General features: G+C 39.7%; 1 protein-coding gene across 1 annotated transcript in view; it reads left to right on the top strand.

Annotated features, from left to right (window-relative positions):
• tgfbr3 (transforming growth factor, beta receptor III) overlaps positions 1 to 18,698 on the top strand; it is a 64,052-nt gene that overhangs the window by 3,977 nt on the left and 41,377 nt on the right. Inside the window, exons 2-3 of the mRNA XM_046391054.1 lie at positions 1,854 to 2,037; positions 15,983 to 16,170. Coding sequence (XP_046247010.1) covers positions 1,977 to 2,037; positions 15,983 to 16,170 — 249 coding nt within the window. The 5' untranslated portion in view covers positions 1,854 to 1,976. The remainder of the gene's footprint in view (positions 1 to 1,853; positions 2,038 to 15,982; positions 16,171 to 18,698) is intronic.

The following is an 18,698-nucleotide window of genomic DNA, read 5'->3' as shown; positions in this document are numbered from 1 at the left end:
AGTTATCTGAGTAGGCGTCAGTCCTGGGTGTGGTTTTTCTGCCAGCAGGCGCATATCCGAGAGGTAGCAACTTCTGTGGTGGGCTTTTTTTTTTTTAAAGCCCACATCGCATTGGTTAGCCATTTACTTTCATTTTAGAACATTTAGTATTTGGTTGTATTTAGAAGAATCCATTCTCTTAAGTCTGAATTTCACTCAGCCTAGCTTGATAAGTGATTCCTATTGAATGTTAGTTTTGTGTTGATTTTCATTTCAGTATTTCCAGGGTCATTGGTGTTGGGTTCATCCCACTAAAAAAGACGTAGTCTAGCTGGCCTTAGCTGTCTCTCTTGGTGATGACAAATTAACAGACTGTCAAAATATATAGGAATGAGTTGTCCTGAAACCTCTGCTCTCCCATCAGCTTGTCATTTGAATCATGATACAGTATAATGTAAGCAGTGCTCTAATCTCTGTCAGACAATCTATTGTCTCAGACGTAAGTGCCATAAACAATTGTAATTTTAAGAGCATTTTATGCCACTGATACAAAGGTAATAGCATAATAATGCAAGTTCACCCTTTGACAGCGCAATGACCTTAGAATTCTTAATAATATCCAGAAATTATAATTGGAATGTGAAACAAATATTACAATATCTTGTGTAAGTAAAACTACACAGCTAAATCAAAAATAAACTGGACTCTATGGTTCTGTTAAAAAATTTGACAAAATGTTAGCGTAATGGACAATCATAGAGTCAGTATGAGCAAAATAATCAAGTACATATATCGATACCATAAGTCAGTGGAAACATGGAACTGAAGTGATTTGCTTTTTAATGCCCATCTACGCAGATGGTGCACTAATCAAATTACACTATCGACACTGTCAGTTAGAACCAGAATTCTGGGGTGTTGCCCCCGCCTCCTCGCCAATGTTTCCAAGTAGTATTGCTGTTGGTGCCTATGTCACAAAGACAACTAGATTGCTTTTTGTTTTCCTCAGTGTATCAACTACTGGCAACACCGAACAAAAGCATGACTTTATTCATTAATTTGGTCTGTTATGGAGACATTAAAATGAGATTGAAATGCCAGCCTGACTGGATCGCCATTTCCCAGGAGATTTCATGCAGGAATCAATTGCAAAGTAAAAGTTTCTAGGGAACCAATTTAAACACTGTTGGTGTCATTTTTCTACAGCCATTACATTGTGCCATTAAAATATTCTTCATAATGATACATTAAACGAAAAAATTGTCTATTGTCAGTTTATTGTAGTCATGTGTTAGGTGATTGTTTAGTGTTTAGAAATGATTTTATTATAGGTTAAGAGAAAACCAGTTGAGTGTGTAAACATGTTGGGAATCTTTAGTGTACATCGATCTTTTTTTTGCTCGGTCATGGTGGTCAGTGTTTGTGGTTAGATTACTAAAGTTAAACCTGCAGGCAGTGTCATAGTGATTAGTGTGTTGGTACTAAGCTGCTTACTCAAGACCCCACTGGAGCATCAAGTGTTTCCTGATGCTTTCAGTTAAACTGTGTTAATAACCTGTGGCATGTTCCAAAGTGTTTCACACCCAACAAGCCAGTCAGCCATTACACACTCTTCTCACACACACACACACACACACACACACACACACACAGACACACACTGATTGGCAATGGGAACAGGAAGGTGTGTGCAGCACGGTCCTTTGAAGCATGCAAGACCCCCAATTAACCCTCCTGGATTAATCCTCTGCTGCGTCTCATCTCATCAGCTCCCACAGAGTATATTAAGCAGAGCCCAGTTCCCTGCTGTTTGTCCGTGCTGTGTGCAACCTGTTTCTTCTGGTTGACTTTCTCTTCTTTTGTTCACTTTACAGCTGTGTCTTGAAGCCGACTTCCTGTAGGCTGCTTCATAGAGAGGGAGACCTTTGTGAAAAGCTGGAGAAAGGCCTGCTCACCAATTTTCCTCATATTGGGAGTTGCTGGAGGATAATTGCAAAATGGCAAGAAGATCACCCGTTCTCTTGTTACTCCTTACAGTATGCTGCCTGGTGTCTGCAGGTAAGTTTCTCTCACTGCTTAGCTACATGTGACATGGGTAGTTATACATATACAAGACTTCATCCATCTATTGCCATTTCTATTGACTGTACGCCAAGCCTTTCAATACTGTGTTTTCAGACAGTCACAACTTTGCTCATACTCTGGGATTTTCCACCAGTTCTACCAGCATGCCTTTCTAGACAGTGCTTGTCAGAGTTGTGTGTTTAAGAAAGTGCATTTAAGAAAGTGCTGACAAGTTGAATCTCAGAATACCAGCACTCAGCAGGCCTACATGTATCTGTAAGATTGATTGGAATGAGACTCAGATACTGCCAAATACCCAGTAATTTACAACTGTTAAACTGACAAACCGCAAGCAAAGAGATGTGCTATAAAGGTGAATGCAGGCAATGCAAGTGTGCTGTCAGTGTGTCATATCAACTAGATAAGGCTCTTGTTATTTCCTGCCAGTCCACCCCATATCAGCTATATCTAATTAATGAGAGAAGCTGTTCCTCTCACTCATAGTTGCAGAAAACTGAAATACTGAAATACAGAAGTGATGAGAAAGCTCCCAGAAAACTCTCCTAAAGCAAATAATCGAATATTAAATATTTGGAAAACCATATTGCTTTTACGTGTGAGGTCAGATATTGGAGAATACTTGTAAACTTGTACTTCAGAGGTGCATGTATTGTATCATCAAAGTTAGTATAAAAGTATTATGTATTAGTATTATTTTGATTTCTTCTACATTAACTGTAAAAATCAGTCTTATGGAGATAAGCACAGAACATGTACTTTATATAGTTGGTATAAAATGGTTTTTGGACACAGCAAATTATTAAGGGTTAGAAAACAGTAGATCTAGCATGCAGACACTGACACAAGGAAGAAGGGGAACCAAGAAACTTTAATAACATAAACTTACTCAGAAAAGAAAAAAAGGAAACAGGTGCAAACAAAAGGCATCTGGGAGTCCAGGTAATAATTGTCCAAGTGAATAAATCTTTGAAAAACTGGCAAACATGGGAAACATGGAGAAAGCAGCAAACCAAATACACGGTACACAGACAAAGTGACAAGTGACAAAACACATGGTGAGAGTGCAGGTGTAGAATGGGGACTAGACACAGGTGAAAACAATCAAGGTGGGGCAACAATCAAAAAAGGAGGGAAAACCGACAAAGACAGGAAAAGCTAAATCAGACACAAGGGGAGAAAAAGTACAAAATAAAACTTGAAGCTAACCACACGCACTTCAAACCATGACACAAATGTACAGCTGAAGCTGGCGTGGGGATCATGGATGTTTAAACTTTAAGACAAATCTTAAATATTTTCATTTCACCTTGAGCCAAAAATATCAACCTTCTGGTGGCACTAAATAAAATGACAGGAGATCACCAAAGTAATGTAGATAAATCTTCTTGGGACCATTCATGTCTGTTACAAATTTCACAGCAATCCCTCCAGTGGTTGCTGAGATATTTCAGTCTGGACCAACTGACCAACAGACACTGGCATAGCGCCCCACCGCTGACATGGATAAAAACAAATTCAGTATGTCACAGTCTCACACTAATTTTATGTTTGGCATGGTAATGAAAGTGCAACATTTCAGGCAAATTAAAAACAACCATTCTAACTACCAATGATGTACAAAGAGGATGGGACCAAGATTGGCCAATCAGAGTTCAACATCAACCAGTCCCGCCAATCAGAGTTCAACATCAGCCAGTCCCTGGAGCTCGTTGGTTCAGCATGGGAAAGTCTAACTGAAAAGGATCAGTCAAAATGATTTTTTATTACAATCTGTACATGGTACAGTTATTAAAAATGTATTCTTTAATATAATTTCTTATTCGTCAGTAGAGAGCTAAATGTTGAGGATCTGTTTCGAGTTAGCAGTTAGGTTGTGGTCATATCTGTATGGCGGGAAGTGGGGGGGGAGTTCATGTTGTTGTGAAGTTGGCCTCTAGATAAATAGAGGAGCTGTGCAAAATTCAGCTGTGGTTTTGTTCATTTAACTAGACCAAAATATTCAATTTACTAACCCAAGCCTAACACTTAATCCTACAGTTTGATGAAAAATCAGAGAATTCTATTTTTCGGATTGTGAGGTGTCCTGTTTACAGGGATGGGTTTCATAATCTGTGACTTTGGAACTAAACTCGCTCCATCTTTTATCTGCAAAATCTCGTGTTGTTTTTCCGTGGTAGCACAGGAATAATTACCCAGTGGGAGGCATGCTACATAGCTAGTGCTCCAAAGTATGGTCCATGTTTTTCATGCCTTCAGTCTAATTGCCACTATAGGTTATTATTTCAAGAGTTCTCTCAAGGTTTGAACCGCACTCCAGAGGGCTGACTTTTAGTCGAACAATAGCGGCATAGTCAGTATGTGCTGTGGGTAGAGCAAACATAATTTCTCCCACAATGCCAGGATCTCCAACACAATGAAGTCACGTATGAAGTTTTCCTCTAAATTCTTCCTCATGCAGCACAATGCATTGTTGTACTGTGTCACAAGGGACAGATATTTACAGTCAGACGACCAAATGCCCTTTCCTCTAAAGTATGCTGGCAGCAAGTGAGCTTATGATTTATGAACAAATCCTCAGATGCTTTTGAGTTACTTTGAGCAGGTAAAATTCTTTCAAATAAACACATTTTTAAAGATTAAAAGATATTCTTATTACTGTCAGAGGTAACTTATCAATTTTTTCCTTCCTTTTCAACACACTACCACTTTAGCTCATCTTTCACCTCCCTCTTTTTTTTCTGTCTATTTCTATCATCTCACAGCATCTGTGTAAACAGTCACATCTGCCCTCTAAACTTGTCAGGAGAGCTCTTACGTAATGTTTAGATTAGTCTGCAATGAGTCTTCTCTCAGCGTAATGCAATCCAGGACCTGGACCTCCTATAACTCTTAAAAGCCAGACTGAGAGCACCTTGATGTCCATATTTCAAGTCTCTGCTCTGCTGCTTCACTCTTTTGCTGTTTATAACTTTTTTTTTATTTTTTTTCCATATCCTTACTACCATTTTGTGGTTGTCTCTCTTCAACTTGCCAAACGGTTATTTTGTGACGGATATATTGTAGACATTTGGGCTGAGTTTGGGTTTTGCTATGAAATAGTCTTGTAGGAGCCGTGCCAGATATTAATTTGAGGCACTTGCCAGAAACAGCTCTGACAGGATGCAGGTTATACTGGAGGCATAATGCCGGACTGGTGGCTCACTGAGAAACACACCAGCATTATTGATTGGAGAAGTACTTTCTCCTCCTGTTATAGACTTTCCCGATTTTACTTGGGGGTGGGGGGCGGCTTGATGAATAAAAGAGCTATTAATGCGAATCTGTCTTCAGCTCTTCATTGTGGAACATTGTGAAACAATGACTGGAAAAAGGAACTGAATTGCACTCATATTCAAAGTCCATATGTACAGTAAAGTAAACAGCTTTCTTTCTGTCTGCATATTTGTATACTCTTGGCAGACAAAAGTCACTGTGATGCCAAAAGTGGTTGTGAGATTTTTTTTTCCCCCACAGTTGAGCAAAAGGTTCGTCTTTATATCCACAGCGCTTTCTTCAGGCCAGTAAGACAGGGACTGCCAGAATGCATTGTGCAACCACTGTAATGTGAGAGGTGGGGTAGCCAGGGGGAGGAGAGAGGCGGGCGCAGACGTGGGTCTTCTGGTCCAAATCGACACACTCCACACACGTACAGCGTGCCAAACCGACAGAGTCCCTTCCAGCGCGCTAAACCAGATGTTGCCCTGTGATTCATGCGAGGAGCCGGAGCAGCGCAGCACAGAGGCAATGTGCTGCTAGGCAGAGTGGATGGGATGTTTACATAGCAACGGGAGTCCCGTGTGTGTCTAATTACAGGTCGGCTCTCCCCCATGGTGAGGCCTTTATCTTAACAGCGCTGTCAAGGAGGAGGCAGCTATTCTGGCCCTGTCTGTTTATATCTTTTACTTATTGATTAAATGTCACTCTACTGTTACCCAGTTTAATTAACAGCAGTGTTCGATTTGCTCATATTCTCTAACCCTGTCTGTCACTCACACAAAAACGAGAACCTGTATGAACTGCAGCAGACAGGCCTTTACAGACTTGTATCTTCGTCCAGATCCATCATAACTTGTCAGCCTCCCGTTAAGAGAGACGCTTGCGCAAATCTACAGGAGTAAAACGAATCCCACCCCTTTCCCCCTTCCACTCTCTCTCTCTCTCTCGATGTCTCTCTCCATAGTTCCAGTAAGCAGGCGTGTAAATAATTTCGGTCAAATCCAGTAATGGGAGACAGCTGGGGTGATTGTGCGTTTTCCATTGTGTTTCACTGGCCTATGAAAAAAAGCCACTGGAGCTGAGGAGAGTACAAGAAAGGGAGAGTGACTTCATTGAAGAAAGAGAGTAATCGTAAAAAATCCTTCTCCTTCTCCTTAGATTACCTTTGGAAGCTGTGAGAGAAATTTTGTGCCACCATGTCATATTGGTTGATATGTAGTTTTCATTTTTTTAAAATGTACTTATTTATTTTTTTAATGTGAATTTATTAGAACTTTAGTTCCATAATCACCCTGCAAAGGTGCCAACTTTCTGAAAGCGTGAATCTTTATCTGCAAAAACAGTCCTAATATGGGATTCTAGCTGAAGGCTTCCAGGTGGTGTCTTTCATCAGACCAGCCCCTCCTGGGGCCTCACCTTCCCCACTCCATTTCCACCAGATGAGTCCTGCTGAAAGACCATGTCCCAATTTTGGAATGGCGCTTTGGAAAGCAGGAGTGTCTGTCCAAAAAATGACAGCAGGCCCTTTACTTTTTCCTAAATAACATCTGTTTGGGTTAGATCACAAGCACACACACTTAGAAATGCTCTGGCAAATATTTAGTCCTGGATAGATATTGTCATTGTTGAAATTGTAAGAACATGTATGAATATGTAAAGAACTATTAGCTTCAGTGATATACCTTTAAAAAGTACTAGGCTGTTTTGCTATCTGGAATAAAGCCTGCTCTTGTCAGTCTTTTGAGCATCTGCATAGCAAAAAAACAATAAAATATTCTACAAATGATAACTCAGTGGCAGATATCTATGTTACAAGCTTCATTCACTCAGTAAATCATGTATATTATCTGCTATATTTGTATTTTTCTTTTTTACTGAAATTCCATTTATAGCTTACTTATTGTCAACAACCATATTATTCATCACACTTTACCTTTGTTAACTGTCTAGTAAAGAGGCCCTTGCAGCGTTCTTTGTACATTTGTACATGTTAACACATGAGGCAGCATGGCAGGCAACAGCTCATTCTTTTGTTTTTGGTTTGTTTTTTTTTTTTTGCCCTTCCTTTCCTGATGATGAAGAACCCTGGAGGAATGTAGTCCCTTCCAGCCAGTGTGAAAGTGCTGTCTGTCCTGCCCTTTCTCACCTCTGTGGCTCCTTCACACTGGGCTCCCACACTGGCACAAAAGGCCTTTCATTGTTTCAGTCTTTGCTTTCTGTGCATGGCAGCCTGCTGCTTCTCAAAGGCCCCTATTATCTGAATGATGATGTTTTTGTAAAATTTTACATGATCAAAGACATCTTTTAGGGCTGCTATTTGATAGATGATGTTGCAGAATCCTTACCTCATATCCCTAACAAATCAGAGAGCCCAGACTTATCTGTTAATTTTTGTTAGTTTGGATGGCTGTGTGTGTTTGTTCCAATTTGGATGAATGATTAGAACGCATATGGAAAAATATGACTCTTCTTAATGCTTAGAAACAATACAGTTATGATCCAGAACATCCAGTTGAGACATGACATGGATGAAATGTGCCGTAATAAACTTTCAGATGGAAGTGCATTATGATTTACAGTGTCATGTCAACTCTACAACATGGTTTCAACGTCTTCAGACTTAAGGATAGTAACTCAAGCGTCCTTGGAGCTTTCTACTGACCTTTATCCCAGCCTGTCTGACATATTGACTTTCCATCACTGCTGGTGGATGATATTAAATACTGTACGTTAAGGATTTCTGACAAGGTCGATGATCCGGCACAAATGAAATGAGGATGATATTAAGTCGGACAAGACAAGTGACCCTAGGGCACACCTCCCTGCATCCCCTACTGGGTTTGAATCTTTGCGAATGTAGATGAAGTGGCTGCTCCTGAACCCCCACTAAGCTGCTGAGAACATGGCTTTTGCAGGCATGTATGATTGGTGAGTGAGATGCCCTTGAAGCAGCAGGACAGGCATTTTTCCCCATTGTCCTGTTTAACCAGAAAAGGCACTTCTACTCAGGGTACTTTCAGTACTGTTAAGTATTGCAGTGTGCAGGGTGAGCTGATGAGTGATGCAGTCCATTTATGGTATTTCAACAATCATGTTAGAAACCTTCCCACGTAACAACTGCATAACTCCGCTACACTGTTGGCACCACTGCAGCATTTTACACCTGTTCTGTCATTGCCAACCAAGCTTTTACTTGTTTTGGTTCTGTGATAATAATTAATTTGTATTTGGATGCTTCTTCATTATCAAGAAATATATTTCATGTAGTATTATGTTTATACTCTTAACTCCACTGATTTACTGTACTGATACTGGATCAGTTTGTGGTTCTTAACCATACTATGTTTTAGATACATGGATGTTCAATTCTTGTTTCGTGACTGTACTAACAACTTTTTGGTCCTTTGATATTATAGGTCCAGACAGCACATGTCAGCACTCATCAATAAAGACATACAGTGGCTGCACAGCCAGTAAAGTCTTTAGTCATATGCGCACAAGCTTGCACACAAGTTTCTCTCAGCTGTCTCACTTTACACAGTGGCTCCTGTGTTCCTTTGGGAATGAGCCTTGTCATCCATCTCTTCAAAGCTCTCTGATTTATGTCTGTATTTAGAGGTAGAGGGAAATGTACCCACTTCCATCTCCTCTGTTTGGCTGTGGCTTCTCATGCTGTTTGTAATTGGTCAATTATTGGTTTTTTTGTTTGTTTGTTTTTTTTCAGTGAATTGGTGATGGTTTACCAACAGGTGCCGCCATCATCTGTCAGGGCGTTCGCCATGATTGACATTTGTGCTTTAGACTCAACAATTATTGGATGAAGCTATTAAATATGGTAAAGACACTCATGTAGGATAAATAGTAACAACTCTGGACATTTTTTAACTTAAAAAATGCAAATAAAAATAAATACACCTACTAAACATCAATGTGTTAACATTATCATGTTAGCATGCTCATATAACCATTTAGCTAAAAGTACCTCATATTCAGTGTCTTCGCTTCTGCTGGAGTTCTCACATCCACAGTATTGTAATATATTGTCTGAACATCTGTTACCTTACTTAAGAACTGAAAAAAGCTTTACTGCATATCCATACTTAAATTTGCTCCACATCACCCACATAGATAAAATACAACCCATTGAAACTCCTGTTATTTGGCTGTTTTTTCAATTATTTGCCAGCTGACAAGATTATAGTAGATGAATCTACCAGTAAAGTGCGTTTTGTTGATATTGAGTTTCAGATGGGTTTGCAGGATATCTGACTTCAGATTTCACACTTTGATGGGGGAATTTACAACTTCCTTAATGGAGTTCAGGCTTACCCGTGCCCTCCTTCCTTCATCCCATTCCAGCTTCCTTCTCTTATGCTGAAACTCCAGAGATAAACCCTTTCCATAGGCAGGCCAATGAAGTGAACTTATACTACCCTTATGAAAGGCTCTACTCACTTCCTGTAGTAGTGACTGAAGGTTCAGGGGTGAGTGGGCTGCGCTAATGTCAACACTGCAGAGCTAGTGATTCTTTAGTCCAAAGCCCCTTAGGAAAACAAAAATGGGCAGAATATTACGTTCCTTAAACTGCTCTGTTCACGGTCCATGGGAATCATGGCCTGCAGTAAAAAACAAAGGAGAGCAGAGGATCCATTTAATCCTCTAGTTCATATGGGAACTGGGATATCTTAGGTATCCAGGAGATATACTGAAACAAAGGGGCCTCTTTGTGCTACTTTGTATTGATAGTAATTAAATTGACCCTATTTTATCTTTGTATTGTTAGACAAGTGTATTAAACATGCATTAATGCATTCTCTGCTCCATTATTCTTTACCTAGGGAGTTATGACATTGTTTTATGAAGCAAGTGTTGACATGTGTAATCTTGCTGCTTTGACTTTCTTATGCATCTGTAGAAACACAATTAGCCTGCTTGCTGAAGGATACTGGAAACTCGATGTGAGGATGTGTATACACACACAGGGGGAGGGTTGTGTTTGTTTATCTTCGGAAATGGCTTTGTGGGAATATCAGATTTGTCCCTAACTGGCACACAGGCTTACATCACTTCCTGTACCCAAATCTTGGCTCAGTGCCACAGTGTGGAAGGCAACAAAGTGCATTCTTTGGAAACAGAGGCGTTTATCTCCTGTAAGATAGGAGAAGGCTGTATTGATGATTGTGCCTAGCAGGAAGGGTCCGGCCTTTGTAGTCTTTCAGTTTTAAATAAGATAAATATACATGGCCCACCCTCCAGTTTTATGCAATGACTGAAGTTTAAGCTTGGAGTTTCATTAGAAATGACAGATCTAAAACCTATTTACCATTAATTAATTGGTCAAAAAGAGTCAAAAAGAGAAATAATCAGTTACCATTTAAATAAATGGCTAATTCCTAAGCAAAACTGCAAAACGTTCACCAGTGACAACTTTTTAATTATGATGGTTTTGTACAGCATAGTATATTGATTTTAAACGGCATAGTATACTGAATACTTCTAGGTTTTCAACTGTTCACCTTAAGAAACTGTGATATTGTGTCACTTTAGGACATTTTTTAGAACAAACACTTTTTTTTCCTCTGTTGCATCCATGATGTCAGTTTAGTAATGAAAGATACAGTGTAACTGATAAAAAGGTGTGATAATGCGACAGCCTAAATGAAGGTTTTTTCTTCAGTATTCCCGTCATAATGTTCGTGCTTAAGGGGATAGTGAAAGCACAAATACACAACTCTTTAGGAGCACTAGCTCCACTACAAACCCACTAAAATACTCCTCAGATTCCCCTCAAAATTCTTGTAATTCTTGTGTTGTACAGGTCCGCCAGCGATTTTGCAATTGTTTGGAATTATGTGGCTGGTTTTGAAAATAACAGGTTTAGAGAGATCATTTTTAAGAACTACCACAACCACTAGTGTGCATAATGTCAGTTTACATGATTGCTTTCTTCCCTTAAACTAAGATGTTGTTGCACTTTGAAACGCTTATAGTCTGCTGTGATGTGTAAAAATGAAAGCAGGACATTAAATCAACTAAATTTTATCACACGTTAAAATAGTCTGAAATACAACATATCTGAAAGAGATATTACTACTTAAATCATAAAAGAGGTTATAGTCCGAAAGGAGCCTGCCAAAGAATGTGAAAAGTGTGTGGTGACCTCACACTGTTTAAATATATCAAAAGTTATTTGGATTTACCATGTTCACTTCCTGTCTTACTTTTTAACACTGTTACTGTCAAGCCTAAACACATTTTAGGAAATGTAAATTAACAATAAAGAATAGAATTGATATCTTTTTACAATAAATAAATTCCTTTGGCACATTGTCTTGTAATGCCATATCCAGTGCTGCTGTTAGAATCCATGTGTGTATATTTTAGTGCTAATCCCCCAAAAAAGGCATAACTGAAGAAATATACATTTAACTGGTGGCTAGTAGAAAAGAAAGAAGATTAAGGTGTATATCAATCACAAGGGTTAGCCCTTTATGTGTCCTTTATTTCTCGTGTGGTAACTCTGAACTGTATAAGGATGGACTCTGGTATTCTGTAGGTATTGGTTTGCTGCTAGTATTGTCATTTTTAAACACTGGCACTGAAATTTTATTATCTGAATATGTCTGTGTCTTACAACCAGTAAACGCCCCTTTCACTTTCAGCCTAAATTACAAAACTCTGGACTGTTACGTGCGAATTTTACACTCGACACCGGTCATAGGTAGCGCTGATGCCTATCACTTTGAAAACCTAATGTTTATGTGCCGCCTGTCTATTGACTCCATTGAGCACAGCTATCTTTATCTTTAGAAGAGTAAATTTTGTGTTTAGGACACCTTTTAGTTCAACTGAGGCCATGCAGGGATGTCTCGAGGTCATCTGCCGGATTCTGGCTAGCAGTTGATAAGGAGCATCTTTTGGTGGATCCTGTTGGGTAAATAAAATCTGTTACAGATTTGTTCTTTGTTTATTTCATGTATGCCAACTGTGAACCCCCTGCTCAGCTGTGAGATCAGCTGATCAGTGGGTTGAAATTTGGGCGATGTGATGTTGATGTTGAGTCTGCCGGGACAGAGCAGGATTTGCCTATCTTGTCCATGCTTTTCCTCCTAAAGCCTTGTCTGTTTCTGATTTAATGAAATCAAAATGAACAATCACATACAGGGCTCACCTACCTTTTCATGTCATTCTGCTGCGGAGTCCATTAGACTGACAATTGAGATTGATTGTACATTATCATGAATGTATAGTATATAGATCTTTCATCTATATGTCATATACAGTTTCCCAGTCATCATGGATCAGACTTTGCCAGGTCCTGGGGAAATGAAGCATCTCACCACAACATTTTTGAAAAGAAATGTTTAACACAAGAAGTGCACTGCAATCAGTGTGCGCATAGCAATAGATAATTTTCATGTAATTTGCTGAGGTCTGGATTAGTTTGTAGGATACCACAATACAGTTAGTTTACCACAGTATTTTGGTACCGAGATTCTAAAACGCTGTGGTAAGCTGCATATTTAATTTCCGCATATTCAGCCGTAGGATATAGTCAGGGTTACACTGCCTGCCATTCATGTTTTATACAGTTGCTACTCTCATGTCTCAGAGGCATTTAATAAATTTTAGAGATTTCTGTTACAGCTGGAGTATCAGATGTACCATCTGATTTTGCTGTATCAGTTAAGGCAGTATATGTGGTATAGTTTGCAGAGAGTCTGGTTGGCCCGGGCTGGACTTGTTTTTCAGGCAGATTGGACAACAGCTTCCTTTATTCATGTGTGCTGTGGGCGTCTGGCCTGGCCAGCTTAAACGCAATTGCAGCAGCTGGACAGGACATACTCTGTACTCTGTCGATGACCAAGGAAAAGAGAAGCGGGGGAGAAAGCTAGACAGACAAGGTGACAGAAGACACAAAGCTGTGGCAGGACCCTCTAAAACATTTTTTTCTTTTTGTAGGCTGATGGAAATAGCATATGGACTCAGCTAGTTTCAACAACTGAATGAGTGATGAAGGTTTTTGTTGGCTGTTCTAGAGTTTATTTTAAAGCTTTCAAGGTCATTTTGCCTTGCTGTTATCATATTAAAGCTACTGTAAGACCAGTTAGATTATTATTGGGTAATTTGCAGTGAATGATATGTGTGAGATTCTATCAACCTGATTTAATGAAGTAAACAAAAATGGTTCATTTGGAGGCATAAATTGATTTCCTCTGATTCTAAATGATTATTTAACAGAGCATATAATATTTGAAAATAAAAGTCTAAATGAGTTTCAGTGTCTTTCAGGTCACTGTTTTTTGTGCCTTGTTTTTCAGGCAGATTGAGGGCATTAAACTTTTGTTGGCGTTCAGTACATATCATTTAGAAATCGTCCTCTGGGGAACTTGACTGTTGCAATTTAACTTGAAGATCTAGCCATTAGTTTTATTAAAATGTAAGTCAAAGCGAACATTTTGCCCAGTGGTGCAGATGAAAAATCAGGAAGGTTACCAGAATTGTCAGGAATCATCTTCTGGGGATAGTGAATATCTAGTAAAAACCTCTCAAAAGCCTAGCCAGTATTTGTTGAGATTTCTTGCTCTGGATCGAAGTATTAGACAGTCTGACTGATATTACCTTTCTTAGACTTGGCAAAAACATCCATAAAACTCTGAATGCCCTACTTATCTGTCCTTTTTTCCTTTTCATGCCTCCATTTTCTCTTCCAAGCAATTTAGAAAAAAATAAAAAAATCAAATCATTTCCAAACATGTATTGTAATCTTTTGGCAGTCTCCCAGAAAGAACTACGTTTTTCTTTGTTTGTCTGGCAGTTGTTTGTTATTCTCCATGTGTGAGGGGAAAAAGTGAGTTGGAGTGCCCTCAGACGTGTTTGTGGGAGTGAGGCTTGATGACATGGTGAGAGAGGGAATAGGCTTTGGTCCTTTGGGAGGAAAGGGGGGGGGCGGGGGTTGAAATTCTGATGCACTACAGGTTTTTGCCATTAAGCTTGCTTGTTTTATCACTATAGTGAGACTTTTCCATTTTTTAATATATGTATGCATCCAGTAATAGTTTCAAAGATAATCTCTCTGGGCTTGAAGTGAATTCACAAGCAGCAATAGAAAGCACAAAGTCCAGGTGGAGACATCTGTCAAGGGCTTTGGATTTGTCTCAAGAGACAAATCTGGTAACAATAAAGCCTCTGTGGTTTTTTTTTTTTTTTTCAAAACAAGGAGAGGGGAGTTTGCCATACGTGGTCTCTGGCTTTATGATGATCTAACATCGGCTTATTGGACAGCACAGAATGAGAAAACAATAGCTATGTGTTCTGAGCAACAAAAAAAATACTTTCCCCCCCTAGCTGTACCCCACTGCTGAGGCGCTGTGTTTTTGGAATCAGTTGGAGAGAATTTAACATTGTTATCTAGCTGTCTTTCAGTTAGACTTTAATGATTTCCAAATGTTCCATCTGATTGCTGTTGGCAAACTTTGCGTATTTAGCGTAATGTGTTTGAAATGTGAACGGGCCTTGGCTGGCACAAGGTCTGACCCTGAGAACTGCTCGGCAACAGGCATCGTCATGGGATACATAACTCCCTAATGAAAAAGACCTGTTTGGCTCCACGCTCGGAACTCAGCACCATGTTGTTGTACCACCTTGAATTTCATGTGAGATGAGTGTATCCTTGTGTATGTACAAGTTGCAAACCTGTGTCTGAATGAGTCATACTGATGTAAAACACAAAGGAAGTTTACATGGAAAGATCTCAGGCTGTGGTGAAACTTGTTAAGACCTTGAAACCTTGTGGTAATAGAAAAGGGAATCCCACATCGTGCAAGAGCAAATGTGGATAGGAGGCCTATAAACAAGTGAATCTGTGTTTCAGTCAAGTAGTCCTGATGTTTACAGGTCACTGAACTGTTCATTTCAGCTGACTGTGCAGCAGACAAAACACAGATAGAGACCTGAAAGACTGAGTTTCAGTGTCCTTAAACCCTGAGTCTTGCTTAGCTTGATTGGCCGAGCTCAGTCACTGCTTTGTTACAGTCGAGGCGTCTGTGACCGCAGGGAGAGCATCCACTAGAGAGCAATGCACCAAAAGTATAATTTCACAGATGATACAGATTTTTTCATTTGACCTGTTTGTTTTCCCATTGTCAGTACGATTTCTCATAACATGTTGTAGTTTTTTTGTAGTTGTTTTTTTTTTTTTTTGTTCCTCATCTCTTCAGATTGAACTGCACTGATTGAGTATATTTTAAAGATAGTTATTGCTTTAGCAAAACACATTACTCTCATTTGCCCACAATGCAGCTCAACTGTCGACAGTCTGGAATGGGATTTGGATTGTTGTTTTTGTAGTATTCATTTGAGTCACAGAAAAACAGTAGATCAATGGCTCCACCTTACCAGACTTATCTATTAGCCAGATGTGTACTGGATCTTTACTGCAGACCTTGGTGATCATGTTTATTTTTTCACCTCAAACTGTCCATGGAGTTATCACATCGTCAAAGCAACAACTAGTGCTTAGGTGCAGTCTTACAGGCTACAGAGTGTCTCATTATGTGATTAGAGAAGATCAGTTGAAAAGTGTGTTGACACTAATGATGGTTAATCGGTGTGACGTTTCATTATATAAAGGAAATTTACAGTGTTCTTCTCTTCATTGCAGGGCCACTGTTTCGCAGCCCATGTGAGCTGCTGCCAGTGGGGGTGGGACACCCAGTGCATGCCACGCTGAGGAGCTTCACCGCCCTGTCAGGCTGTGCAAGCAGGGGCACCACCAGCCTCCCTCAGGAGGTCCACATCATCAACCTGAGAAGACACTCTTCAGAGGGACCACACAACTCCCCGGCAGAAGTGAGTCATGTTTCGGAATAGAAACTAAACTTGAGTTATGTTCTCTATACCATAATTATCTCCTCCCCTAAAAACTCTCAAGATTAGACTTTAAACCAAAATAGTACACACAGAACTTAGCATGTAAATCTATTACAATCTATAGTAGAGGTAGTCCATTGAGGGATAATCTGCTTTTCAAGTCATCTCATCTTCTGGTGATTTTATTGTTCAGCCTGACACTCGATGTTTCCACTTTCCATCACCGCTGCCAGTCCCTTCCCCTTTTGCTTAGAGGAAGCTTCTTGGCGGAAGCTAGCGAAGAACACCAGAGCCGCACAGTAGTTTACCCTCATGTCCTCACAAACAGGCACACTGTCAATACAAAACTTCATTAGGTATGATAAAATAAACCTGTTCCAGACCTCATGATCAGACTTTATCTAACACACGACTTTCTAGAAGGTGAAAACAAGACAGTGGTTAGTTAGTCATTAAAATGGCTGCATGAGTATAGGCACGGGTAATTTCCAACCACCTATTTGCTTTGGGTAGATCTCTTTATTGTGCTCATTCAAACTGTCAGCACATATCATCTCCTGATAGTGTTCCTGCAGTTAATGTTGGTTTTGAGACCACTCCCTGTCTTCAGGTGTTCTGCAGCATGTCTCGTGGGAGGACTCTTCAAAGTCAGCCATAGTTTTAAAATGAATCATGGACCCATGACCTGTGAAAATGGTGCGTCTGGATTTTGAACAGTCCCGTGTTTCTATCCTCCTCAGTCACAGTAGTGTGAAAAGCAGCATGTATAGACTCGCCTTTGCAATTTAGCTGCTGACTTAGGCTTAAACATTGTCAAGGCCAAATAAACAGAAATGCAGTGTGTGAGAGTGTGCTGCATCAGCTTGCAAGTACAGAAATTACTTGTTGGTTTGTGCTTGTTCTGAAGCTCTACTACACTACATGAACTTAAATGATAGGTTTCTATAATCAAGGCAAAGGGAAGGATTGTCTTTTGTAGTAATCTGTCATGTACCTTCCACAATGTGATGTCGAAGGGTTGAGTTGAATGACTGCATTAATAAAATGAAACGAATTTGAATCCTGCTGAATTTAAAATTTTTATCTGCTGATTTTATGTATCAAATAACTTATCCACTTTCATTTTCCATTATTATGACATGTTTGTTTGACAGATAGATAGAATAATTTGCTTTGTAAATGACCACTTGCAGCATAGCTGTGGATAGCCCAGTAAATCTTCAGTTTGAGAGACTGTGAAAGCCATCTCTTCATGTCAATTTATCCAGCTGTTGGTAACCCATCACCTCCATGGTCAAGTGAGGACTTTTGTGGAGGAGGCAGAAATCCAGCTGTCTGTTCCACTGCCTCCAGCCTTGGCTGCAGAAGGTCACTGTGGCTCTGTTTGAGATTAGGTGGAATGGAGGTTTCTGCTTGTGATAAGATAAAATCTCCTAGTGAATGCTTGGACACTCTGCCCACTCCCTCTCTGGTTCATTATTGCCTTTCCACGTGTCGTGGGCACAGATTGGAAGCAGCGTTTTCCTGAGTGCTTAGCCTTCAATAAGGCTGCGTTGGAGGACACACAGTGCGTCAGACTAAGGTCTTATTGGCACAATCTGTCCCTGATCTTTTGTGACAGTTTGAGATGATAATCCAATGGAAAAAAAGGGAATTATAGCTTAAAACGAAGAGGATTTAAAAATGTTATGGCCAAGGAGGCTCTGACCTAAAAGGCTGTGAAAATGTACCACATAGCCCCTTATTATTTATCCTTGACCAATGGGAATCTAAAGCGTGAAACCTATTCTTCCTTTATGAAACAAACTTAAAGCAAGTTAAATGAGAAGCATGGAGGTTTTTGTCTGTCTTGTAGGTACAGATAGCCACCCTGACTCTGTTGCTTAATATGTATCATACAGACACAAGAGTGGTATGGATCTTCTCAGTCAGAACTCAAAAAGGGTATTCATTTAAATGTTGAACGATTCCTTTAATTTCAGTATTTTAATGCATTGTAGATGTGGAATGTGGAAGCTTGCAAATTGACTTCACTCTCAGTAATGGGTCTTTCTCAGTATTTGCTTTGGTACATCAGAATCAGAATCAGAATTGTCTTTATTGCCATGTAAGTGAAGAGGTTTCACATTACTTTGTCTTGGTGATTGGTGCATACATAGAACGTAAGAACGAGTAACATATAATAGTAGAATAAAATAAAATCAAAAAGAATAAGGTAAAACAAAATAAAATAAGATAAGTAAAATAAATATGGTTCTGGAGGTAGTACAAAAGTGAAGTAGTACAGGGTGGAAGTATAGTGCAAGTAGGTGAGGTAAAGAGTGCAAATGGTCAACAGATGGATGATGACATGAGCATATATCAGTGCCTGTACTGAGGTAACTAAAGTGCAGAGCAGTATGTTAGTCAGTTGGTGTTCAACAGTCCAACAGCAGAGGGGAAGAAGCTGTTCTTGTGGCGTGAGGTTTTGGTCCGAATGGACCGTAACCTCCTGCCTGGAGGGAGTT

This window comes from Scatophagus argus, chromosome 6, assembly GCF_020382885.2.
Source record: "Scatophagus argus isolate fScaArg1 chromosome 6, fScaArg1.pri, whole genome shotgun sequence".
NCBI lineage: Eukaryota > Metazoa > Chordata > Actinopteri > Scatophagidae > Scatophagus > Scatophagus argus.
Note: the sequence above shows the minus strand (reverse complement) of the source record. Positions and strands in the feature narration are given on the sequence as shown.